The sequence below is a fragment of the Pyxicephalus adspersus genome, chromosome 5 (genome assembly GCF_032062135.1).
Source record: "Pyxicephalus adspersus chromosome 5, UCB_Pads_2.0, whole genome shotgun sequence".
In the NCBI taxonomy this organism is placed as follows: domain Eukaryota; kingdom Metazoa; phylum Chordata; class Amphibia; order Anura; family Pyxicephalidae; genus Pyxicephalus; species Pyxicephalus adspersus.
In genome coordinates this window covers 142,498,895-142,524,614 of record NC_092862.1, presented here as the reverse complement: position 1 = coordinate 142,524,614, position 25,720 = coordinate 142,498,895, and the positions used below count along the sequence as shown (strand labels likewise).

General features: G+C 42.0%; 1 protein-coding gene across 1 annotated transcript in view; it reads right to left on the bottom strand.

Annotated features, from left to right (window-relative positions):
• GARS1 (glycyl-tRNA synthetase 1) overlaps positions 1-24,316 on the bottom strand; it is a 28,838-nt gene extending 4,522 nt beyond the window's left edge. Inside the window, exons 1-13 of the mRNA XM_072412976.1 lie at positions 24,103-24,316; positions 14,358-14,459; positions 13,268-13,370; positions 11,831-11,972; positions 10,966-11,054; positions 10,697-10,773; positions 9,828-9,973; positions 9,429-9,578; positions 8,652-8,814; positions 6,964-7,128; positions 6,175-6,287; positions 5,144-5,284; positions 3,565-3,650 (exon numbers count right to left, since the gene is read on the bottom strand). Coding sequence (XP_072269077.1) covers positions 3,565-3,650; positions 5,144-5,284; positions 6,175-6,287; positions 6,964-7,128; positions 8,652-8,814; positions 9,429-9,578; positions 9,828-9,973; positions 10,697-10,773; positions 10,966-11,054; positions 11,831-11,972; positions 13,268-13,370; positions 14,358-14,459; positions 24,103-24,294 — 1,669 coding nt within the window. The 5' untranslated portion in view covers positions 24,295-24,316. The remainder of the gene's footprint in view (positions 1-3,564; positions 3,651-5,143; positions 5,285-6,174; positions 6,288-6,963; positions 7,129-8,651; positions 8,815-9,428; positions 9,579-9,827; positions 9,974-10,696; positions 10,774-10,965; positions 11,055-11,830; positions 11,973-13,267; positions 13,371-14,357; positions 14,460-24,102) is intronic.
• Between the last annotated feature and the right edge of the window lie 1,404 nt (positions 24,317-25,720).

Here is a 25,720-nt window from a genome sequence, read left to right as displayed (position 1 = left end):
CTAAAAAACATTTCTAGAGAAAATACTGGAATGGCTTTGTTTTACTGTATTATGTGTACAACAAAACTGCTGATACAGCCAGAAATGTGTCAGCTTGCAGTGCTTGTGCTACCATCTCATCAGATGCACCATTACCAGGCATCTCTGAGAACTACAAACCTCTCCAAAGTTATAGAAATATTAGGGAGGTGTTTTGTAATTCTGTCCTATGGTGACAACACTGCTAGAGATGCAGTCCAGACAGAGAAAGCGTAGCCACCCTAGTAAGTATGTTATTGAAGTATGATTGTGCACCAGACTGATTGATTCTCAGTAGTATGGGACAGGCAGCTGTCACTGATAGCGTGGTCTCATGGGAAATGCAGGTGCATTCCCGGTGGTGCGACCAGCTAAAAAGGGCTCGGGAGGACACTGTATTAAAGAGCAAAGGATCAGAACACCAACCAGTCATGTAGCATTTTAAAGAATTTTATCAGCAGTGGCGCTGACATCATCCATCAATGAAAAATCCACTTTAAAGAATGTATTTCTTTTTAATTTTTTTTTTAAGGCACATGATGTGAATCCAAAGACATCTCTGGCAAATATGCTATGGAATAACCAGAAACATGTCAATTAAAAAAAGCTACTGTTCCCACACAGATCACCCCAAAACTATGGTGGAATTTTGCACTCCTCCCCTTACTTTACCATAGCATACATGCTTGTTGCCCTCAGTATGCATACTTCTAGACTAATTAAACAAAATACTTTGAAGGCCAATTTAAAAAATTACTTTATGGCAAAAAACCTCACCTGGAACCATCACACCTATAGAAGCTTGTTGGGGCATCCTATCACAAAATCATGGACAGTGATATAGAGCAGTGATATAGTCATTTCTTCTGGAATGACTTTCAACAAGATTTTGTGGTGTTAGTGAGAAATTGAGCAGAGCTTCCTGGGATACCCATGTCACGTACCCCAGGGGGCTCCTGGCTGCTGCTTCTGCGAATGCCCAAGACTGGGTATGCACAGAAGGGGCTTTTTCCTAGATGGGGGGGGGGGGGAAACGCCATCTCAAGCATGCACATTGAGATCGGCTCTCTATTTTTACCCCCCGTTTAAAGCAAGCTACATCATGCGATCTCGCTCCTGTGCAGTGTGAGATTGGGTGATGTAGCCAGAAGGTGGACAAAAATGGCGGCATCTGGCGCTTCCTCTGCTCTGGAACAAGGAGAATTCCAGAACAGCGCGGGACCCAAACCAGAAAATCTCCAGAGGGATCTGCAGAAGTAAAAGTGAGGATTTTTCTTTTAGTTTAGTTCCGGTTTAAGCTAAAAAAAAGATTTTTGAGAAGTCAGATACTGATGTTGAATGAACAGACCTTGCACACAATTGGATTTTTAGTAGGACTGTGGCCCATGTACTGTGCAGGAAGATCAAAGTCCTGCACACCGAACACATAATACCGAGGGGACAGTCTTACTGGACCTACAATAAAAGGATCTTCCCCAAATGGTTAGTAAAACGGTCTTTGTATACCCCAGAATTACCAATCCCCCCCCTCACTAGAAAAACCTAAACCCCATAGCCATGTAGTTTATTGGCCTATGAATGCTGTAAAAGTGTATAAAAAATGTTCCTGGTATAATGGCCCTTTAATTACTACCTGTAATCCTTGCTTGAAATCAAACTCACTTTTTTTAAAATAATGTTCAGCTAACAAAAGTGAACATTGAATGTTTTAGAGATGTAGACCCTGAACCCGATCCCCGGCAGTTTCCATGACGACTACTAAAAGCCGTATTGAAAGGTTGCTGCGCAGTCAAGGTTCCTGGGTACTGAATGGAAGCGGGCCCAGCAACAAAACGCAACGCGCGTGGGATGCAGGTCAATGCAATTCACTGACTTATTCTTCTCACGGTCGGGGAATTTGATTGGTTGTGTAGTGCCGTTCCTGCATCTGGAAACATGGCACAAGGACATGGTGGATGAAATTTGTTTGTGTCAATCTGAACTGGAAGCAGATCTCCTCAATCAACAGATAATAGAAAATAAAGAGGATGAATAATGAGATGAATGTGCACAATGCAGAATATGGACAGGAAAAACATCATTACACAGAATAATAATTAATCTTTAAAGAAAGAAATGAACCTTTCGAGGTACAATTCTCTGACATAACAGAATTGTTTTTTTTTTCTTTTTATGCAGGCTTAGGTTTAAAGCTGAACTCTGGAATAAAAAGAACCAGTCTGTAATGTTCTGCATAGTCCTGCCCATGTACATCTTTACTGCTGGTTTTCAGAGGCCGCCATTTTTGTTTGTTGAACTTGGTACAGACACACACCGGAGTCTTTAGTTGCCACTTGCTGCTGTGCTTTTCAGGCCAACACCTAATGTATTGTTATATACTCAAAATTAGGCATAAACCATCTTCCCAATAACATATAGGTCCCTCTGGTCTGCCATAACAGCATTGATCTGTTGGAGCATAGTTTCTACAAGACATCTGAAGGGGTCCTGAGATATTTGGCACTTAGATATTAGAAGTAGATCCTATAAGTCACATTGCCTCCACTGGCTTACCTTCTTCCCATATTGCATTCTGCTGCAACCACTTTACATGGTAAGCCACACATACTAAAAGAAATGGAATGCCACGGACCAGGTCAACATTTTTGCATTGCTCTATGGTACATTTCTAATGTTTATGTGCCAGTCGTATGTTCATGTTCCAGGTATCGGAGCAGATGAGCTAACCTGACCCTGGATGCATGAAATAACAAAGGATGATCATGTCCCTGTAGTCAGTTCATGGACTGTCTCCCTTGAAGTGGTCACACTTCCTAGTGTGACCACTGCAAGTAACAGTTAAAATGTTTGATTTTTCTTGCTTTTCCCTGCGCTTTAACACACCTGGCAGTCATCCCAAATGTGTCTTGGGGTGAAATTTAATTACAAAAAGTGGTAACCCTGAGCCACACTTGGGGTTGAATCATGGGCTTACCTGGTCCTCACAAGGCTGCAATGTCCTCCAGCTATGCTGGACCGGAATCTGTGGCTACTTGGTGATGCCCGCTATCTGCGTCCCCCGGCCTCACATCCTTGCTTGTGAACATTGGAGACACGAGGCTAGGGATGCAGATGCCGTCCGGCATTCGACGTGTGTTTGGGCGGTGTGCGTGCTTCGGGGGGCAGCAAATTTAAAATTAGAAGTATTAGTAAATGTACCAATTTGACATTTAAAAATACAAAATAATTTTACTACCAGGGAGGTTAAGTTGCTGGCAAATGGCCTTTTAAGGAATCTGATCTGACAAATTGCCATCTAAATCCCCCTTAGATCAAAGTCAGTGCTCAACCCAGAAATTTTTTTGAGCTGGGTGGGAAGAAATTATAGGCGGATGGAAGCCCCGGTATTGTCACTAAAACCATCAGTAACCACCCAAAAACAGCCGGGTGGTTGCTAAAAAGTGCCAGGTGGTGCACCCAGCTAAAAGGGGCTGAGGAGAACATTGAAAGTGATACATAAAGTAACAGAAAACACTGTGCAGTATAGTAATAAGACAATAAGATTACCATGTATTGTTTTCTGAAACCTCTTCACGCTGACCATGTCCTTTGTCAGCAGGAAAGTCTTCCCTTCGGTCTCTATAGTGAATTCCCTGCAACAGAATAGAAGTCGATAAAATGACATTTTAGAATAAAGTGTTGGATACAGTCACACTAATAAATGTAAACATTAAATATGCTAGAAAATGGTTTCCCAGCAGTGATCATATCATTGTATGTTCTGCAAGCCCATGAGCGACATTGGCCAGAAATCCTTAGGCCTTTCTCACTCCAGGATCCTTGTAACTTTCTCCTACAGTTGACTGACCCTAACCACAAGGAAAAAAATTTTACTTTTTAATTACAAGTGTTAATGCCCTGTGGTGTCATCACTTTCATTTTACCTCTGAGTAAATTCAGGAAATACGGAGGATTCTGACATCGCATACTTTTCCTATTCGGTGACTTAATTGAACCACAAGTCCCATGATACATTGGCACATGAACAATGATGGTGGGCAGAATTATGAATGGGATGGTATTGTGGTGGATTGTGCTCAGAAAAGCATATGACAGGGGAGTGGGGAGTGCAGCCAGCCAATCTATGCAGATCAAATGGGAGCTTCAGCAACCATGACAGCAGAAATCATTGACAGCATTACAGTTAGGTCCATAAATATTTGCACAGAGACAACTTTTTTTCTAATTTTGGTTCTATACATTACCACAATTAATTTTAAATGAAACAACTGAACTGAAGACTTTCAGCTTTAATTCAGTGGGTTGAACAAAAAGGTTGTTGCTAATGCAGCTTCTACTGTTACACAGTATACACAGTTCTACTGTTATACAGTTACCCTTGTTGTATAGTGTTGATTGGATGGCATATATCCATTTCATGACATATCTTTATTACGCATGTATTTTATGTAACAAACAGTTGCTATGTATACAGATTTCTGCAGCAATATTCACATGGTAGTGTCAGAATTTGACATCTAACATAAAAGCATGGATTACTCCTGCCTTGTACAGACGGATCGGGTTGGTGGTGATGTAATGGTGCAGAGTATATTTTCTTGGCACACTTTGGGCTCCTTAGTACCAACTCTATTGTTTGAAGTGAATGTCAGTAGTTATGTATATATCTCATATAGATGTAAACTCCACAGTGGTTTAGCAAAGGGTTAGTCAGTGCCAAAGCATTGTGTATCAGAAGATTTTTTTAACACTTATTTCAGCATTACTATGATAAAAAGACTAATAAAGTAAAAATAAAACCAGAGAGACATCTGCTGGCTGGATAGTGAATGACATAATATGAAAATTTTTTTATTCACAGTCATTTCCCTAGTCTAGATAAAAAGGTTAATAAGGTGATGACATCAATTTATTAACATAGCATCACTCACAGGCCCAAAATGCTGCAGCATTCTGATCACTAGCAAAACAGCTGCAACATTGCATTTGTCGGGCCAGCAAGGTATCAACTCCAGGCCAGAAGCCTCTTATCAATCTCCTGCTAATTCCTGGTGAGTTGACATTACAAAGGGAAGGAATTTACAAAACCTTTATAACGTTCCATTTAAATAAAATCAATGCTCACCCTTTTTCCTGTAGCAGTTTCTCCATCTCTGTGATGTAGCATTCATCGCAAATGGCAAGATATTCCATCACCAGCTTGGCGTCCTTCTTGTACGCTTTACCAATTGCTCCCTTATTGCCATCAAACTGGACAACATTTACAGTTTTGTGCACTGGAGTTAAGGAATATTGGTTTAAAAAATATAATGAAATGTGTGAAGTTTATAATAAATGCATATATATTGCATATTAATTTTACAGCATTGACTGTAAAATGTACGAGGATTTATTCAGGCAGGGTAAAGGATGCTATTGTTTAATTTAGGATATGGGTCCTGTTAGAATGTCATATGTGAGCCTTTATGGATACTTCTGTACTGTGAATAATATGAAGGCTGCTGAAGCACAAGTAGAGCGCATGAAAATATTAGCTCACAAGAATTATTTTTTGCATTTAAAAAACACATTTAATGGTATATTTAACAGGCCCCACTTTATGCAAAGCCGATTTTAGCCTCTGATTGCAATATAAATATTTAGAAAGTTCTGTATATGAACCCATTTATATATTTATACAGGGTGATCTTATCCCCCCTTAAATGTCTTTTCAAAAGGGAGAATAGATTCAGTTCCTCTATTCCTTTTATTAGTTTAGTTTCCCTTTTCTGCACACTCTCCAATTCCACAATGTCCTTTAAGTCAATGATATTATAAAAGTTTCCCTTTCCCTGCAAATAATAAAAATTGTGCTTGTTCTTCCAGAAGATGATCTAATGTAGAGTGATAACTAACATAAGCCACAGTCCCGCAACAGTGGAAGTCTGTTGCTCCTTTAATCCAGGACTGAGTTAAGTACTACCTCCTGGAGGGTTTGTCAGTTTAGGTCCACCTTAAAGGAAGTGGGGGAGTTATTTAAATAAGTTGCCACATGTTGAGAGAATCTTCTAACATTTGATACTGTAATTATAAGACGCATAACATCAAATTGCTATCCTATAGCTGTAATTACAACGTCTGACCAGAAACATTTGAAATACCAGGAAGCTGAAAAAGGATATGGGTTCTTTAAGAGGTTTTTCAGCCACAAGTGGCACCTTTGTGGCTCTGGCGTGGCAGGAAAGATCGTAACAGGAACGGTCAGCACAGCCGACGATCTCTATCCAGCCCTGCAGAGAAAAAAAGACAGGTAAGCAATTTCTGAAAAGGTTTTAAAGCAAAACTCCAGCTGGAAAGAAAAGAAAAGAAAAAATGCATTACAGTACAAAAATGCACACCAGCACATACGGTCCCAGTGGTAAAGTGTGTGCTCCTGTTTGAACGAGCTTCAATTAATGAATAAAAAAAAAACTGATGTAATATATATTTTAGGATATGTGAGCAACTGCAGTTTGATCTGTACACCAGTACATGTCAGGTGATTTCATTGAAGGACCTGCACCGAGCTATGCTATTTTGCTATGATTAGGATTTTTAACTGTACAAAAGCAATACAGTCCAGTAAATTTATAAAGAGAGAGGTAGGTTAGCTCTCCCGTCTTTGTAGCTCAGGGTCCAAGGTTTGAATCTCAGCCAGGACAGTATCTTCATGGAGTTTGCAGGTTCTCCCTGTGTTTGCGAAGGTTTCCTCCCCCCATTCCAAAAACATGCAGTTAAGTTAATTGGCTTTCCCTTAAAATTGACCTTAGACTGTATTATTGGCATATGACTATGGTAGGGACATTAGATTGTGAGCCCCTTTGAGGGACAGCTAGGGAAAAGGCTTACTTTGTACAGCGCTGCGTAATATGTCAGCGCTATATAAATAATGTGTAATAATAATAATAAACTCTTCCCGATACTCACATAAGAGGTTTTAGCTTCAGCATCCCAGCAGTCACACGCGTAATGTGCCATCTCATTCTCCATGTGCTGTCGGAACCTTAGCTTTTCTGGTGATATGCCGACTTTAACGAGGTATAAGTAAATTTTTCCTATAAAGTATCCCAGGACTGAGTTGTTGATTACACCCTGGAGATCGAGGAAAAAAAAAAAAAAAGGTAAGATGTTTTACTTTATTACAGTATTCCAAACAAGTCACAAACTCTGCCCTAAACAAACAGGTTCTACAATCTCTAATGTCAGGCTGTTCATAGGAACAGCATTAGGTTTATAAATTATGGATTACTAGTCTTGTATAGTATTTTCTCCTAATCTAATAGAAGTATAGGACTGAGACTCCGTCTTATCTCAGGACTTAGTTTAGTGCTAGTAAAACACATTAAACAGCCAGGTAGCAAAGATACTATAAAAAAAATAAATAAAAAAAAAAAACCTAAAGGCTTTGATCATTTACAATCTATGTGCTTTACTTGCCTACAGAGTAACCCTTTTGTATTCAACACAGGGTTAATTCAAGATAGAACAGCCTCTACAGAGGGTTACAGTGACAATACAACTTAACAACTTACATGTGTCTCTGAAAGATGAGGCTGCACTAGTTTACTATTAAAGATCTATTCTAAGCAGTATCTCTTCAGGATTACTGGCCAACCAAAGAACCATGTTCTGCCTGCTGTGCTCATCCCTATCACTGCATCCCTATTCTATAAAAAAACATGTTTCCTTGCGGCTCAGTAAACAATCTCAGCACACCCTGGTGCTAGAAATGAATGAAATCCTACAACACGTGCAAGAGTTACATTATTCTAACCTACCTGAACCTGGAAGAAGGCCGGATTTTAGTTGTGGCACTGAGTGAGGGGAGCCAAGTTTAGTTCCTTTTTAATTATGACGAGAGTTTAAGTCAGTAGTGCCAACCAGTGGCTCGTGAGAAAACTTTTGGTAGTCCACAAAAAATGTAATAAATTCTTATATTCTGAATCAGAATTTTCGTCTTGATATTGTACTAAATTCACAAACTGTACTAGAGACGGAAAAACAAGGGAGATGCAGCGTGACGTCAGTGTAGTCCTAATTTGTATGAGGCAACCAATGCCAAAAGTCACGCCGCTCCGCGAATACCGATTCTCATCCGATTGTTTTATTTTATTTGTTTGCTTCTCAGATGCTTTTTTTAAGCAAGTATGACCTTAACTGTGCATTTTCTTTAACGGTTATATTTATTGGCATCAAATAGTTTGACCTTGATAACTATCATTTCTTGTTTGGTCCTAGATTCAAATGAAATAAACCCATAAGGAGTGAGACACATACCTAAGATAATGAAACTAATATAATAATAGTAACAATAGTAATACGTCACTTAACCGTGAGCTGATCAATAAATCAGATCCTCCACAGTCCTCGTTGGAACCATTAGAAAGATCATTATTTTAGAAATCTATTTATCTTTTTTAAAAAATTCATATTACTGGTCTGCAGGATTTAAAATTGTGAATTTAGTGGTCTGTGAGGTCTGAAAGGTTGGCGTTGGTTTAAATGACATTGGAGAACCTCTCAAAAAGTAGTTTCTGCATTCTAGAAAATGTAACAGTTCCTTCAAATATACAGAACGATGCAGAACACAGCTGCTGTTTGACCAAGTGACGTACCTGTTCCACAGCGTCACCCAACCTCATCTTATGTGCCGACTCTCCACTAAGCTGTGCTTTGGAGGAATACAGTAGGATGTTCAAGTCTGCCACATTCTGGAATTTGGGGTGATTCTTCTCAACGGGGTCCACAAAGTGCTCAATTTCTGCCATAGTGAATTCTCTGCAGGGAACACAAAACAAGCACATTTTAGAAGAAAGCATTTCTTACTTCACAATGTACCACATAAATGTAAAACTAAGCTAGGAGTTGTATGATTTGTTTGACGTGTTCAGCGTGTTCACATTCGGATATTTAAACGGCTACTATCACTTACTTTTCTATGTTTGAATATCAACACTTATATTGCTAAAAATTTGTCTTATCACTTTGCATTTGTATATCCACTTTCTACTACCTATCTTTATGAATAATTGTACCTTTGAACAATGTAACCAATTCCTTTTATATAAAGAAAAATTTGGCTACAATAGGAAACCCCCTCAGCCTTCTTTCTTTTTTTCAATCTATTCAGTATCTGGGGGGCAGCCTTTGACGTTAAGGGTAGGCCATAATCTTTCACTTATGTAGATAAGAACTTAATAAAATTTACGGAAGTTCAACGCTTTGGTAGTTCAACTACGGTACTTGGAGAATTTAAAAACAAACATGGGAAAAAAGGAAAGCATTGCAAGATGCAAAGATGAACTAAGAGTTTGTCTAACCTCCCACATGCACAGCATATACCAGAAGTCTGCCATAGTCCATGCTGAACAATACGAGAAAACTTTACTTACCGAACTCGGATGAGTCCTGAACGTGGAGAAATCTCATTTCTAAAAGAGTTTCCAATCTGAGCAGCAGCAAATGGAAGTTTTCCCTGATTAAATTCCAACAGCCGTTTAAAGTTGAGGAAGATTCCTTGTGCAGTTTCTGGTCGGAGATACCTAGAGGTGGGAAAGTGGACAGATCAAAAGCTTGATGACAAATGCAATCAAACTGAGCACCAACATTGACTCAGCGGATAGTTCAGCTTTGTTAAAATGCTGGGCTACTGCCCATATTACTGGCCATGGTTATGGACTGGGACGTCCAACAAGTTCATAAAAGGTAAGAGGTTTTGGTGTCCACAATTTTTTTTTAACAATAGCATGAGTGTAATAAATATTAAGCATAGTGAAGAATAGATTACACACCCTGTCATGTTGCCCCCAGGTCCAATTGAGGTCTGGAACATCAAATTGAACGACACAGGAGGGGTGAGGTCATTTAATGTTATCGGAGACTTCACGTTGTACTTGACGAAGAGATCTGCCAGTTCTTGTTGCCCGTAATTATCCATCTGTGTAAAGAATATTACAAAAATTAAAAACTCTACATTTAAAACAAATGTGTTTAAATAGTAGCCAATCAGATATCTGATCATCCAAAAATGATGAACACAACAAAATGGGAACACAACATCCAAACTTTGACAATCTAAGCAACAGACAGAGGATTAGGGGTTAACACTCCATCATCAAAACTGTAAAATAGTAGTTTGGGTCAACTGACCCTTCTCCCACTTAAAAAAAAAAAATATCTGCAGTCCAATAAGGTCTATTACTTTATATTTAAATATAAAGAGATTTTTTTCATAAAAGACAAGGTTGTAGAGGAAAGTGCTATGGTTGATGATTGGCTAAATATTAGATATCAAGTACCTATCTTTTGTAAACTATGCCTGATCAAAGTATATGTAAGCTACAATTTAAATAAAATAAAAATGTTAAAACCTCCTCTCTAGTTAGATCAAGGGTCCCACTTATGTCTCACAGACCTAATGGCAAGCAGGGTCTGCTATATGTGAGAGTTTCAATCAGGTCAAAGTGGTGGTACTGCATACAAACCGACTACCCAGAATTAGATTTTTACAAGCCGGGCAGCAAATGTCTGCAGCTGTTGGTTGATAAATAAGCCCAATAGAGCAAATTTTTTTGCAAATATGTACATGGGCTTTAAATTTATGATGACTGAGCAACCAATCAGATGCATTCAGAGGAGCTTACCAAACATCCCTCCTCACCTGTGTTAACACGCTCTCCATTTCTGCTTTTTTCTCTGCGGTGCACTTTTTGTCAGACATTAGTTTCTGGAGGTGAGCTGTCAAATATACAAACTTTAGAATGTCAAGACCATTGGCATTGTCACATATTACAAATACAAACATTTCTACAGGTTAAAAGCAGTGAGAGGCTGAAAAGAAAGAGGAGTCAAGAGAGCAGTGAAGTGAGGGGTCATTGAAGAAAGATAAAGACTAAGATGTTTATATAAATGTCGGCTTCAACTTGTCACCTTTTAGAAGATGGTCAGCCCGGAAGCATTCACCATTCTTGACATCTTTCACCATAAAGTCCGCAAACTTATCAACGTGTCCAGATGTCCTAAAATATAAATGGAGGGAGGATGCTATGTGTAAGCAAAAAGCATAAATAAGGTAAAGGAACAGAATTTGCATATTAAATATATGAGAAAAATCTAGAAAAACATATCAGCTCTACAACTTCATCAAATCAATAGGTTTGCCTTGGACACTTTCCTTACTCTGCCAGCCACTACAGAGGGTATTGGTGACAATTCATGATATATTAACTTAACTAATTAAGACACTTTCACATACAAAAGTTTTGTCACTTTCTAGCATGTAGAGGGTTTGCCTTTCACACTATCCTGATGGCCAGGTAGGCTATCTATTGAAGTGACTGAACAACAAATAGAAAAAATTGCTACAAATTCTAGCTTGCTTCGTTTTGTCACCCAATGGGCAGAAAGATGGCTAAGTGGTTAGCACTCTGGCCTTTGCAGCGCAGAATCCCAGGTTTGAATCTTGACCAGGATACTATCTGCATGGAGTTTGCATGCTCTTCTCGTGTTTGCGTGGGATTCCTCCGGGTACTTCGGTTTCCTCCCGCATTTCAAAAATATGCGATAAGTTTTAATTGGCTTCCCCCCAATTTAGACTGTGGTAATGACATATGACTATGGTAGGGATATTAGATTGTGAGCTCCTCTGAGGGACAGCTAGTAATATACCTATAAACGTTGTACAGCACTGTGTAATATGTTGGCATTATAATAATAACTCAGAGGGCTGGGGACCTGGCAGGAACACAAAATAGATGGCCTTTGATCATACAGATTGAGAAAAAAAAATAATTACTTGAGAACAGGCTCTGGGGTCAGCATGGTGCAGTCGATTTCCAGGATCTGCTCCTCCTGTATGAAGTGCTGTCTCCATGTCTGGATGATGTTATTTTTCAAAGCACATCCGACAGGCCCGAAGTCATACAATCCACTGACCCCTGCAGTAGAAAACCAATGGTTAGACACTAATAATTCTAGAAATCTGCCAGTACAGAAGGAACAAAATTTAAAAAGTACAAATTGCTGTCTGTCACAAACATTCTCTGGCGTCAAGAATGCAGAATATCTGTTTGTCCGAGTTCTTTATCAATCTCTTGTGTCCCCGGCAGCTCTCACTGGTACCTCTTGCTGCTCTTCACTTTGCTACAGTATCCTGTAATGAAGTGAAGGTGGAGGAACCATAAAGTATAGCATAGGATCGGCACAGCCATAATGATTTCCTGTTAAAAAAGCAGTGTTCTGCTGTCAGAGGGAACGTTAAGTAATAATTCCTATTCATTTTATTTAAGGAAGGATTTGCATCAAAGCCATGGCTGTTCTAATATGTACCTGTTTAGTAGTGTCATTCCAGCAATGAATGGGTTAATTCTCATTTGACCGGGGTGGGATAAACACAAATACGTGCCGTATTCCTCACTCCATCGGAAACCAGGGCACTCTGTAGTCCTCCAGACTGTGGGTGGGCCCTTGTTGTCCTACACTGTAAGTATTGACGTTAGTCAACCTAACCAGGGGACATAAATTTTAAAAAAAGCCCATGTAGTATGGGAAGGACCCACTACATGGTACATTTCCCAGCCATTCAAGAGTTGGGTTGTAGTGTTTACTGTGAATTTTTTTGTGAGGAAAGGCAGGTAGCGTAGTCTGTTGTCACAACATACAGCTTTTTATAATCCCAGATTTATTAAATAAATGTAATTATTTAGGGATCACACAACGGGAAGCCGCAGTCTCATTGTGGCATTGAATGAAAATAGGCTGTAACGTGAAATACTTTACAGTAGAGGGCAGAGGAAACCCCCACCTTGTTTTCTAAAATAATACTCAGGGCAGAGTGCTTCTGTATTCAGTGCAGGAGAAAAGATTGGATGTGTGATTTCCTTATGCACCCCAGCGGTTATCCTGAGTGACATTCCTATGGTCCCAGAATCCCCCGGAGGAGCCAAACAGCCCTGGCGTGTGGAGGTGGTTGCACAGAGCAGACTTGCACATAGGGGTGACAGAGTCACTATATACTAAAATTTTTTAAACACACTCATGGCCACGGCGTTCAGTACACCTATTAAAATCCTTCCATGCCAAGTATTACCACTGGCAGTGACATGGGGAAGATTGCTACATTTACCTGTAGCAACTGCAACCTTGGCAATCATTATTTAGGAAAGGCAATAGGTGTTTGCACATATCTTCATGATTTTCATCAAGCTCAAATTGAGTCATTACCACGACTTACCTCCATATATGGCAAAAGCCTGGTCGTAAAAGAAGCGTCTTTTAAGTGTGTCTTCCATTTTGGCCCTGTCAACGATATCATCCTTGGGCTGCAGAGACAACTCCTATAAAACATAAATAGCAGATCAATGGGACTAGCTAATACATGACAGCAGGTAACAGGGACTGCTGGTTTTTCGGCTGCTGTCAACCTTTCCTATTGTGTCTTGTGATCTCAGCTACTTTATGACTCTAGGATGAATTGGGGAAGAATCTGGTAAACATGAAGGTTTTAAAGGCCAAATTTTTGTCTGGATGGTGGAGTATAAATTGCTTTATGAAGTGAGAATATGAAAATGGTGCATGGTGGAATTAAGATAGGTGGGCTAAAAATGTCACGTGTAACAGCATGTTATGTGATAATCTGCACCAGAAGCCCATAAACCGCAAATGAAATATGTAAAAGATTGAAATGGACATTTTTTTAGAAATCTGAATCTACACCATAAATTCTGCTTTACCTCTCAGAGCCTCATATGTGTGTTTTTCCAGTTGTATTCTCTCCGTCAGAGCAAATGTAACCCCAGAGTCATGTTATAAAGCCGTCCATGAAAGCTGGCCTGTACCCTACCTAAATATAATCCAGACAGCACTTTTGATGGTTTTATTATTTGTTAGTTGTACTAAGCCACAGTATGAAATCAAATGCAGTGTACCCCCCAGAATTTCCTCTAAGCTGGGTGGGAAGATGCTGTAGGCAGATGGCAGCCTCTGTATTGTGATCCAACTTTTCAGTAACCACCCAAAAACATCCAGGTGGTTATTGAAAAGTGCCAGGTGGTGTGCCTGGCTAAAATAGGCCGGGGGAACACCGAAACAGCCTTACAGCCCGACATTTACTCCAGAATCAAGTTATGTCCACATATAGCCCACCAACCATAGACATTTATAAATACTTAGACAAGGTCCCTGCTAGTCCAACCTCAGGATTACCTTGTAACATGGCCCTACGTGCCAACAAGAAAAATGTTCTTTGTACAATACAACGTGGCACAATAAAAGCAGCTGTCAAGTTTTTGTTTGAGAATCACTGAGCGTGAGAAGATTTGTACCTTGGCTTCCAAGATCCTTTTCCTGGCTTTCAGCTCTGCCACGGCTCTGTCAACATCGACCTGTGGAGCTTTCTCTTCTTTTAACTTTCGTACAATGTCGCCCTGCAAGATGGAGAGAAGAGGGTCAATACAGAGCTTTGGGAACCTGATGAAGTAGCAAATTGGAGTCATAGTAGATGAAAAATGTACTAATGGGTGAAAGTAAGTATATCTGCAACCAGTCCCAGTCTGCCCCTTGCAATATATCTGCTATCAGTCCCAGTCTCCCCCTTGTAATATATCTGCAATCAGTCCCAGTCTCCCCCTTGCAATATATCGGCTACCAGTCCCAGTCTCCCCCTTTTGCAATATATCTGCAATCAGTCCAAGTCTCCCTCTTGCAATATATCTGCAATCAGTCCCAGTCTCCCCCTTGCAATATATCTGCAATCAGTCCCAGTCTTCCATGCAGTACTTCTCCAATCACAGGCTCTCTCTTGTAGCATGTCAGCAGTCACCCGAGGGTCTCAATAACCCAAACCCACTGCCCTTTGACACAAAAGCCTGGATAGGAGGCGTTTTGAGGTGAAAATACCTGACGTGACCTGAATTTGCCTTGTAGCAACGTAGGGCTGTGACTTACACAAGCGAAGCGATGTGTCATTCAAGTATACCGAATACGCCGCCCCTTTACAAGCAGCCAAGCCACTCAACTCGGTAGATCCGCTCGTAACCCAGCTTAATGGGCTAAAGCCGGCACTTTCAGGTTCTAATCCATTGTTATTACACTTGTACAGGGGCTCAGGCTAAGCGTGAATGGGACACTGACTCACGTCAACTGGAATCATCAGGTTACAATGATAGTCTCCATGAAAGAGCAAGACACTACAAAAACATCCTGAAATAAAGCCACGATGCCAGCTACTTCAATCATGGCTGGAATTAGGAAAAAACTAAATATTTAGGATTAAAGATTGTGCAGGTTTCGGTGTTAAACACAGATTTTTTTTTAAGCTGTGTGGGAGGAAATTGTAGGTGGGTGGCAGCCCCTGTATTGTGACCCAACTCTCCCGCCTGCTTTTGGGTGATTACTGAAAAGTGCCGGGTGGTACGCCCAGCTAAAAGGGGCTAGGGAGAACACTGAGGTTTACTTAGGAAAAAGTTCAATTTGCTTCAGTCAGAGCTTTCTTTAGTCATGGGGCAAAGGACATACCAACACATTCACCACTTACGCTGCCACCCAGCGTGCAACGTGTGAACTTTGGGGGCTAAAACTCTATTCCTGGAACCACAAATATGTCAGAAAATTTCAACTTGAAGCAGCTTCCAATGCATCAACGCAACCTAGACTTAAGATAATTTTTGGTCATTTGTGCAATGAAAAGATGATTGATAATGCCAACATACTGCCATGTGTACCCATTACAATTGTTGTCCTGTCATCAATATGACCTTAAAAGGTGCAAACTTAGCCGCTCTCTTCCTCCAATGACCTACTAATGACTTCCTCACTCATAACCTCATCACATGCACGGCTCCAAGACTTTTCTAGAGCTGCCCCGACTCTCTGGAATGGTCTTCCTCATCCTATTGGGCTTGCTCCTACTTTCTGCCCATTTAAAAGAGCCCTCAAGACCCAACGCTTCAACCTCACCTACCCATTTTCCTTTGTCTCCTAAACTTCACTACTCACCCACCATTCCATATCCCCCTCCTTTTATGTGATACTTCCCCCTACTCTTAGATTGTAAGCTCTTCGGGGCAGGGTCCTCTTCTCCTCCTGTGTCACTGTCTGTATCTGTCTGTCATTTGTAAACCCTATTTAATGTACCGCGCTGTGTAATATGTTGGAGCTATATATATATATTTATATCTTTAATAATAATAACTTAGGAGCTGGAGAACAGTGTGCGAGTTTAGAACATTGGCTGAAAAATTTACCAATCACCCCCCTGATTAAAACAGCCCAGGACCATATACCTATAACTAAATAAAGAAATGGACAATTAGGACTTAACATGTAAGCCTGTAATCATACATCTATATGGGGGCAGCCTACTCAATGCAAAGCTTTCTGATTGCAAATGCTGCACGGTGGTATAGTGATCACCATTCAGCCTGATGGTCTTCCAGAGAAGACACCGCAGTCACATTTCGGTGACAGTCGAGGAGTAATTACACGCTTCAGAGTCCAGGCAACAACAAAAGATTAAAAAACCACAATGCTAATAAGTAGCAAAGCTGTTCAACCAAATGCCTATTTCAAAGCAAAACCCGCCCAAAATAAGAACCTAATACAAACTTAGTACAGATAAAAAAAAAAAATCTGTGCCAAAACAGCAAAGAGAGAAATCTGGACAGTTAAGAGGCAAATAGGCTGAAATGAATCCAAAAGGTGCTCTCTCCTCTACAATCTATAATGAATGCTGCAGCCAGACTTATCCATCCTTCCCACATACCTACCCACCTAACCCATACACAGCCTTTCTACCTACCTACCCCATACACAGCCTACCCACCCTACCTAACCCATACACAGCCTACCCACCTCCCTCTTCTGCTGCCTCTTTGTAGTTCTCTTCACTGGCTTCCATTTCACCTTGGAATCAAATTCAAGCTCTGTGCTTTGCCTTCAAATCTTGTCCTACTTACCTTTATGCCATGATAGAAAAATACGCCCCTAGCCGCTCTCTTCCCTCCTCCAATGACCTACTAATGACTTCCTCACTCATAACCTCATCACACGCACGGCTTCAAGACTTTTCTAGAGCTGCCCCAACTCTCTGGAATGGTCTTCCTCGTCCTATTCGGTTTGCTTCTACTTTCTGACTATTTAAAAAAGCACTCAAAACCCAACGCTTCAACCTCACTAACCTGTCATCTTCAATCTCCTAAGATTGTAAGTTCTCCTGAGCAGGGTCCTCTCCTCCTCCTGTATCACGGTCTGTATCCGTCTGTCATTTGCAACCCCTATTTAATGTACAGCGCTGCATAATATGTTGGCGCTATATAAATCCTGTTTATTATTAGTATTAATATTATTAAAACTATGGGTGTATTATGTGCATTGCAATTAAAAGTAGATATTTGCTGTTCCACATTTGTTAAAGTGGACCTATCACCAACATTTTTAATTTATATAAAATGGTTATCTACCCTTTTATGTAAAGTAAAAAGGATCTCTTTTTCTTTCTTAAAAAAAAAAAAAAAAAAGTAACAAGCCCCTCTACTTGTGACTTTACTACCACAGAATGGGAGCGCAGAGCCCCCTGGGATACATACGTCATCTATATATCCCAAGAGGCTTTTGGCTGCTCCTTCTGCGCATGTCTGATCTTGGGCATGCGCAGTGAAATCGGCACTCAATTTACAGCTGACTTTGTCACCCGGTTTTACGCCTGCATAGTGCCAGATGGGGTGACATTGCCTGAAGAAGAAAGAAGACAGGCGGAGATGGCAGCACCCGACACTAACTCTGCACTAGGACAAACATGGATTACAGGACGGCGCTGGACCCAATAAAGGAAAGTTCCAAAGGAACCAGGCACTCTAACATGGTCAAATACCAATATCACAGTCAAAGGCTTTTTTGTTTTTTGTTTTTTTGGGGGGGGGGGCAGTTAAGGCACCTGCATGTTTTTGTAATGGGAGAGGAAAGCTAAGTGCCTGTGCAAGCACAAGGAGAACACAAAGCGTCCCGGCTGAAACTCGAACCTGGGACCCTCAAACTGCAAAGTCAAGAGTACTAAAAACTGAGCCATTTTACCACCCCTTGGCTTTAATAAAGGAAGGGGGTGCAGAAGTAGAGATTTTTTTTTATTTTACAACTTTTAAGGAAAAAACTTTTTTTGGCATCCGGAACTGTCTTGAAAGGAGCTGGATCTGTCTGCAATGTGGAATAACGCCTAACGAATGGAAAAAAATTAAGCAGAGAAGAACCAAATTTCCTAAAACATTCACTGCAATTAAACAATCACTGTTATTAAAAACACATACACCAGTAAGATTCACCTCCAGTTTCTGGTGAGCGTCACATTTACCCTTTTGTAAAATATGCTCCTAAGTATCATTCAGTAAGGGTTTAGAGTTACTGTTAGGCTACGTACACACTCATCCGATAATCACCACAGGGGTAATACCGGACGAGAATCTGGCGTGTGTACAGCGCTCGTCGTTCATGGATCTGTCCTGGTGGATCCATAACCAACGAACGATCGTAATGAAAGTGAAGGTGAGGAGAGCACAGCCGGGTGCAGCTCGGTCGTTCTCCCCTCTCCATAGAGCACAACGGCGCTGTATGTACGGCACTCGTTCACGCATTGTGCAGTCTTTTGTCGTGAAACATCCTTTCCAACGACAATTATTGCGCGTGTGTACCTAGCCTTGGGTATTGAAATCAATAACTTTATTCATTATCAGCAAATATGTGAAAAAATCAAAAATGAATTTTAATATTCCCTTCTGTTGTATGTAAATCACTTTTATATTTTGGGCATACAGTGAGCGTCCTATGGATGGATCCCCCCTCCTCTATAATGTCTCATCTGGAGTGCAGTGAAAGTTTAGGATAACGTGGCAGGGGAGGAGACATCTCAGATTGCAGAGAGGGGAGATGTCACAGCCCCATGCACTCAGTTTTGTTCTATCCAAGCGAATTTGTTTAAAAAAAAAAAAAAAGAACCTAGCGGTTAACGCCCGACAGCGGTGGCCACACGTTAATGCTGCAGTAAACATCTGGCCAGACAATTCCTAGTTCTGCATTACCTAGCATGCAGGAAGATCTATGCAAAAATGCTGCAGATTTCACACTCACTCACAAGGAATCCTTTGGTGTAATGTGTTTTTTCTGCAATAATAAAATTATTGTGGGCAACACGGTGGCTCAGTGGTTAGCACTCTGGCCTTTGCAGCGCTGGGTCCCAGGTTGGAATTTCAGCCAGGACATTATCTGCATGGAGTTTGCAGGTTCTCCCCGTGTTTGTGTGTTCCTCCGGTTTCCCCCCACATTCCAAAAACATGTAGTTAGATTATTTGTCTTCCCCCCCAAAATTGCCCTTAGACTGTAATAAAGACAAATGACTATGGTAGGGACATTAGATTGTGAGCTCCTTTGAGGGACAGTTGGTGACAGGACTGCGGACTTTGTACAGCGCTGTGTAATATGTCGGCACTATATAAATACTGCATAATATAAATAATATTCCTGTTCCCTTTTTTTGCTTTAGTTCCACTTTAATAGAACCTAATTACCCCTGCCACATTTTTCCTCCTCCTGGTGGTACAAATGAACATTGGCGCAGTTTGAGAAGAGGGATAACATTTTTTATCACCTGCTTCCAAACTGAACAGTATTCAACCTAGAAATTTAAAGCGGACCAAAACTCAAAATTTTTACTTTGTCTACCCTTTCATGCAAAGCAAAAATTTTGTTTTTTGTTTTTTTTTTTGCAACACCCAAAAAAGAGGGGATACAGCACCTCGCCTTTCTGTCTTGATCGCTGCGGTAGAATGGGAGCACAAAGCCTCCTGGGATACCTACGTCACACATCCTGGGAGGCTATTGGCTGCTCTTTCTGCGCATGCACTGATCTCTGGAATGCGCAGAAAGAGCCCTTTCTTTATTGGAAGAAAAAAAATGACAATTTCACGCATTCGCAGTGATATCAGAAATCTTTTTCCCCATGTACGTAACCCCATCTTGCGCCTGCACAGAAAAACAACCCAGAATAAGAGAGAAGAGGATGTCGGTGCCCGGGCCGAAGACAGATACCGGGACGAAGCAGGACCCAAACGAAGAAACCTTCAGACGGAACTGCGGGATTAAAGGCAAGTGTATTTTTTTTATTTTGGAGTTTGGTTCCATTTTAAGTCCGGTGGCAGCCTGTGTTGTGACCCAACTCTTCAGTAACCCCCCAAAAACATGCAGAGGGTTAATGAAATGTGCTGGGTTGTGTGCCCGGCTAAAAATGGTCCAGGGACAACACTGCTGAGCATTCTTTGCCTGGCATCGGTGCCCATTCAGGTATTAGAATGCCATTTCAAAATATTTTACTGTATAAAAATAAATACAAACTATCTCTTCTGGGATTCCAGGACAGCCCAGCCAATAACAATATTCAATCATAGAGTCCCGATGTAAAAAAATATTGAGCATTATGCCAATTTACAATTTATATTTTTTTTTTGGATGGGCAGGCCATGTGTGACCCGCTCTCAGCACACTATGAATGAATGAGTCCTCCCAGTCATCTGGCCTGCAGTAACCTGGAATAGAGAGAGGTCATCCGGCTGTGTTTACAGGACTACATAATGGCATTCATTATGAATGGGGGCAGGGTGATGAATGCTGTGTGCCATGCCGCAAGCCTGCTGTGTCCCCAACCAGCTTTATTATTTTGTCCAGATACACAGGAACTTACAAGGAAATCTTTAGTCTTCTAAAGTTTTTAGGATAAATATTTTAGTGATTAGTTTGGGTGAATAATGCATGCAGGAATCTATTCACTGCAGCATAAAGAGTATGATATTTTTCCTAGGTGCACAATATTATTATTAAAAAGGATTTACATAGAGAGCGCTGCGTAATATGTTGGCACTATATAAATCCTGTTTATTAATAATAATAATAATAATAATAATAGAGCCAACATATTACACAGTGCTGTACATTAAATAGGGGTTACACATGACAGACAGATACAGACAGTGACACAGGAAGAGGAGAGGACCCTGCCCCGAAGAGCTTACAATCTAGGAGGTGGGGGAAGTATCACACAATAGGAGGGAGATATGGAATGGTGGGAAGTAGTGGGGGTTTAGGAGACAGAAGAAGACGGGTAGGTGAGGTTGAAGCGTTGGGTTTTGAGGTTTCTTTTAAATGAGCAGAAAGTAGGAGCAAGCCGAATAGGACGAGGAGACTATTCCAGAGAGTCGGGGCAGCTCTAGAAAAGTCTTGGAGCAATGCGTGTGAGGAGGTTATGAGTGAGGAAGTCATTATTAGGTCATTGGAGGAGAGAAGAGAGCGGCCGGGGGGGATTTTTCACAACACATCACAATGTATGCTAGTGCTCTACTTTACAAAGCGTTCACAACAAATGCACTGCACATGGATGTCATGCATTGTGTACCAACATTGTGTGAACTGGATTTGCTCAAATTTTAACTAATGAAGGATAAGACTTTAAAATTTTTTGGTTTGATGAAATATCACCATTTTGTTTCAGCCTTGGCTTTACGGATTTTTCCCCCTTGGGTAAGGATATCTGTCCCCCTGTCACCCAGTGGTTTCTCCCATCAGCTCAGATATTGCGTATTGATGTACAAGACAGCAGGAGGAACCATTGTGAGCACCGGGGGAAACAGGTATTCTACACAAACACACTACTTCAATACATTTTTTGTAGGATTGAATAAAAAAATATTCTACGTCTGAATATTTATTGTGTGGTGACCCTAATGGATACAAGACAGGGAAAAGGAAAACTCATTATTGATTCAATGTAGCCAATGACTATTTAACATAGGAAAGTAGGGGGAGGATGGACCACCAGGGGGTGACAATGCTGTCCCTACCCCCAGGATGAGAGAACAGATCACCCCCCAGATGTGAGAACGTACGCAGCACCCGAATTATAAATAGAATTATATATATTAGACATCATTTATTTATTTTCTACTTGTCTATCCACTTCTAAATGATGACCATGTGACCTGCAAAAAGAAACAAGCGTGCTATTCACAACCTGACGCTGTACAAATGTCTCCCCAACATTTCATATGTAACCCCCCTTCTGCCCCGAATAACAAAATTAAACCCGATTACAGTGTGAGGCACAACAAACTACACCTACCACTGCCAGTACCAATATCTGAGCCCCAGTTATACTTCTAGTATTACAGGTCCTGCACTCCAATATTATTGGCATGGGTGTGGTGCACCCCAATATTATCTGGTTCCATATGCTGCACCCCATAATTACTGAGGTGTCTGCACCCCCCACATACCCATGTAACCAACCCCTCCATACAGCATACGTGCATGGTCACCTTCCGGACCTTCTCCAGGGACAGTCCCCATCTATAGGTGTCCCCCATATACATTGCCATAAATGCCCATGTGTTCTATAGTTCCTGCAGCTGTCACCCCTAAGTATCCCCTCTGTACCCTCACCAAGTGTCCCCTCCCTCCCCATATATCCCCCTATGTACTCTGTCACCAGGTGTTATCCTCCTTCCCATGGTATCTCCCTTTGTATACACCACAGGTGTCCCCCATCTGTACACTGCCCCCAGGTGTCATCATCATCATGCACCCCAAGTGTCTCACTCTGCTATATCTTGGGGTGTCATCCTCAGGTTTCCCCCTCCATACACTGTCCTCAGCTGCCTCCATCCTCCTCCCTGGGTGTTCCCCATGTGCAATGATTTATATGTCAACCTGTACCAGTTCCTGCGGCTGTCATTCTCCTTAGGTGTCGTCGTCATCATCATCCTCTCCAGTTGTCATCATTTTCCCTGAGTGATCCCTATGTACCCTTATGAAATTCTATGACTGCACCACAGCTGCTGCAGCTGTCATCCTCTGAGAAGTCATCATCATCCTCTTTACCAGGTGCCCCTCTCTGTACTCTGTCCCCATGTGTCACCATCTTCCTCAGGTGTCATCATCCTCCTCCTTCTTCCGTTTTCTCCCATTTACACATCACAGGTGTCACCTTCCTCCAACCCCAGGTGTCTCTCTGTACACTGTCCCTAGCTGTTCCTCAGGTGTTATCCACATCCTCAGGCTTCCCCCTCCATACCCTGTCCTTGTGCTTGTCATTCTCCTCCTAAGTTGTCCCCATGTATATATTGTCAGAAAGGTGCACCCCACCCCCTCTGTACACTGACCCAAGGTGTCATCATCCTCCCCAGGTGTCCCCCCTTCTGTACACTGTCCCCAGGTGGCATCATTATCCTCCTCCCCGGTGTCCGCCCCTCCATACACTCTTCCCACGTGTTCTCATTCTCCTCCCCATATTCTGTCCCCAGGTGTTGTCATCCTCCCCAGTTGTCCCCCTGCTCTTCTTCATTTGTCATCCTCATCCTTCCCCCTCCATACACTGTCCCTGTTCTCCACCTCAGGTGTTCCCTAGGTGTACAATGACTCAAATGTCCACCTGTACCACATTTCTTGCAGCTGTCATCTCTTTTCTTAGCTGTCATCATTTTCCTCCTCCCCAGGTGTCCCCCCACCTGTACTCTGTCCCCAGGTGTCATCATCATCCCCCCCTTGTACACTCTTCCCAGGTGTCACCCACCCCCTTACCCCTGTATTCTGTCCCCGAGTCTTGTCATCCCCTCCCCCGCCGGTGTCCCCCTGCTCTTCTTCATTTGTTATCCTCAGGCTTCCCCTCCATACACGGTCCCTGGTTCTCCCTGTTCTCCTCCTCAGGTGTTCTCTATGTACAATGACTCAAATGTCCACCTGTACCACATTACCTTCCTTCCTCCTCCTCACCAGGTGCCCTCTCTGTCCCCAGGGGTCTCCCTGCTCTTCCCCAAATGTCCCCCCTTCATAGGGTGTCCCCAGGTATCACTGTAACCCTCCCCAGGTGTCCCCCTATCGCACACAGTCCCCAGGTGTCCCCCCCTGCCCAGGTGTCACTGTGACCCTCCTCAGGTGTCCCCCCATTACACACAGCGTCCAGGTGTCCCCCTTTCTCCCTCCCTGGTCCCTCATTCCCCCACCGTGTCCCCATTTGTCCCCTCATCCCACAGGGGTCACCTGCTCCTTGACGGCCAGTCTGAGGGGCGCCAGCTGCTCCTCCATTCTGGGTGTGTTGTTCGGGTGTTGGCGGGTCACCGGGTGAAGTGCGGTGAGTATTGTGGGGGCGCAGCGCCGGCTGTATTGGCGGAGAGATCCGGGCTGAGCTGTGAGCTGCAGCAGCAGGGTGGGGAGGGATCTCAACACGCGCATCACACTCACACCTCACTGCATGATGAAATCTCTGCTGTGCCGGCTGCCGCAAAGCGACAGTGTACGACTGCCGGCCGGGGAGCGCTCTACGGCATAGATGGAGCGCTGCGACCGCCATCTTGATTAAGGGCAAACTGCCCTTAGTGGCAATGCAGTAACCCTTAGTAATAAATAAACAGTCTTTCTTTTATACAATAGTCCTCAGTGATTGACATGCATTCTTTTTTCTATTGAAAAAGCTCCACGGGGCTTAGCATGAGTAAACCAGATCCAATACATTTAAAGAGGATGTCCCAGGCGGAAAAAAAACAATGGGTTGCTATAGAGATTGATCATTATTTCTGATATCCAAGGAGAGATATGGAGAGGGCACAGCGCCCGATGAACCCTAAAAACATTTTAAAAAAAAGGGGCCTATACTCTAATCAAAGCAAAAATTCACCCTAAAAGCACAGGATGTGTTAGCTATCATCCAAGAATAATCTTCTCCTGTGCACCTCTAAGATTAAAGCTACGTACACACTTCCAATTATTATCGTTGGTAAACGAACGTCGAACGATCCTGCACGATATCTGCGAACGATCGTATAGCACCGATCCTGTACATACAGATAACGACACGATCGTTCGTAGATATTGTACACACAATAGATGCGATCGTTTGAACGATACAGGAAGTTACGTGCACCGCAGGAACGTTCATTCATCACGCATGCTCAGACCATGGACGATCAATGAACGATCGTACACACGAACGATGGTCAACGATCGTCGTCCAATCCGATCCGCCGGTCCGGTCGTTCATTTCCAACGACTTTCCTCGTTCGTCGGTGTCGTTGGTTACTTTTTTTACGAACGATTTTTGCCCAATCGATCGTTCGTCGTTCATTCATCGTTCATTTTGAACGATAAAAATTGGAAGTGTGTACGCAGCTTTAGGCTACATACACACGTGCAATAATTATCATTGGAAATGAACGACCAACGACCGATCGCCCGATAATCGTTAACAAAAACAATGCACAACAACGATGAACGAGGAATGTTGGTTGAAACGAACAACTGTCCCGGCGGATCTGATTGGACGACGATCGTTCAATATCTATTTTGTGTAGGGTCGTTCAGTGATCGTTCTGCAGTACACTTTCTCCTGTACATGTCACTTCCTGCATCGTTCAAATGATCGTATCTAGCGTGTGTACATTATTGGTGAATTATATATCAACGCTCGTATGGTTTCAGCATGTACAGAATTGTTCACTATACGATCGTTCAAAAAAAATGGGAATAATCATTGATCGGTCGTTAATCCTTAGTTTCACCATGTTTTTTTTTTGGTCTTATTCGCTAAACTCTATCTACTTCTGTGCAGAACTGTCAATCTAATTTTTACATTTTATCAACAAGAGGACTAAAAGTTTTGTAC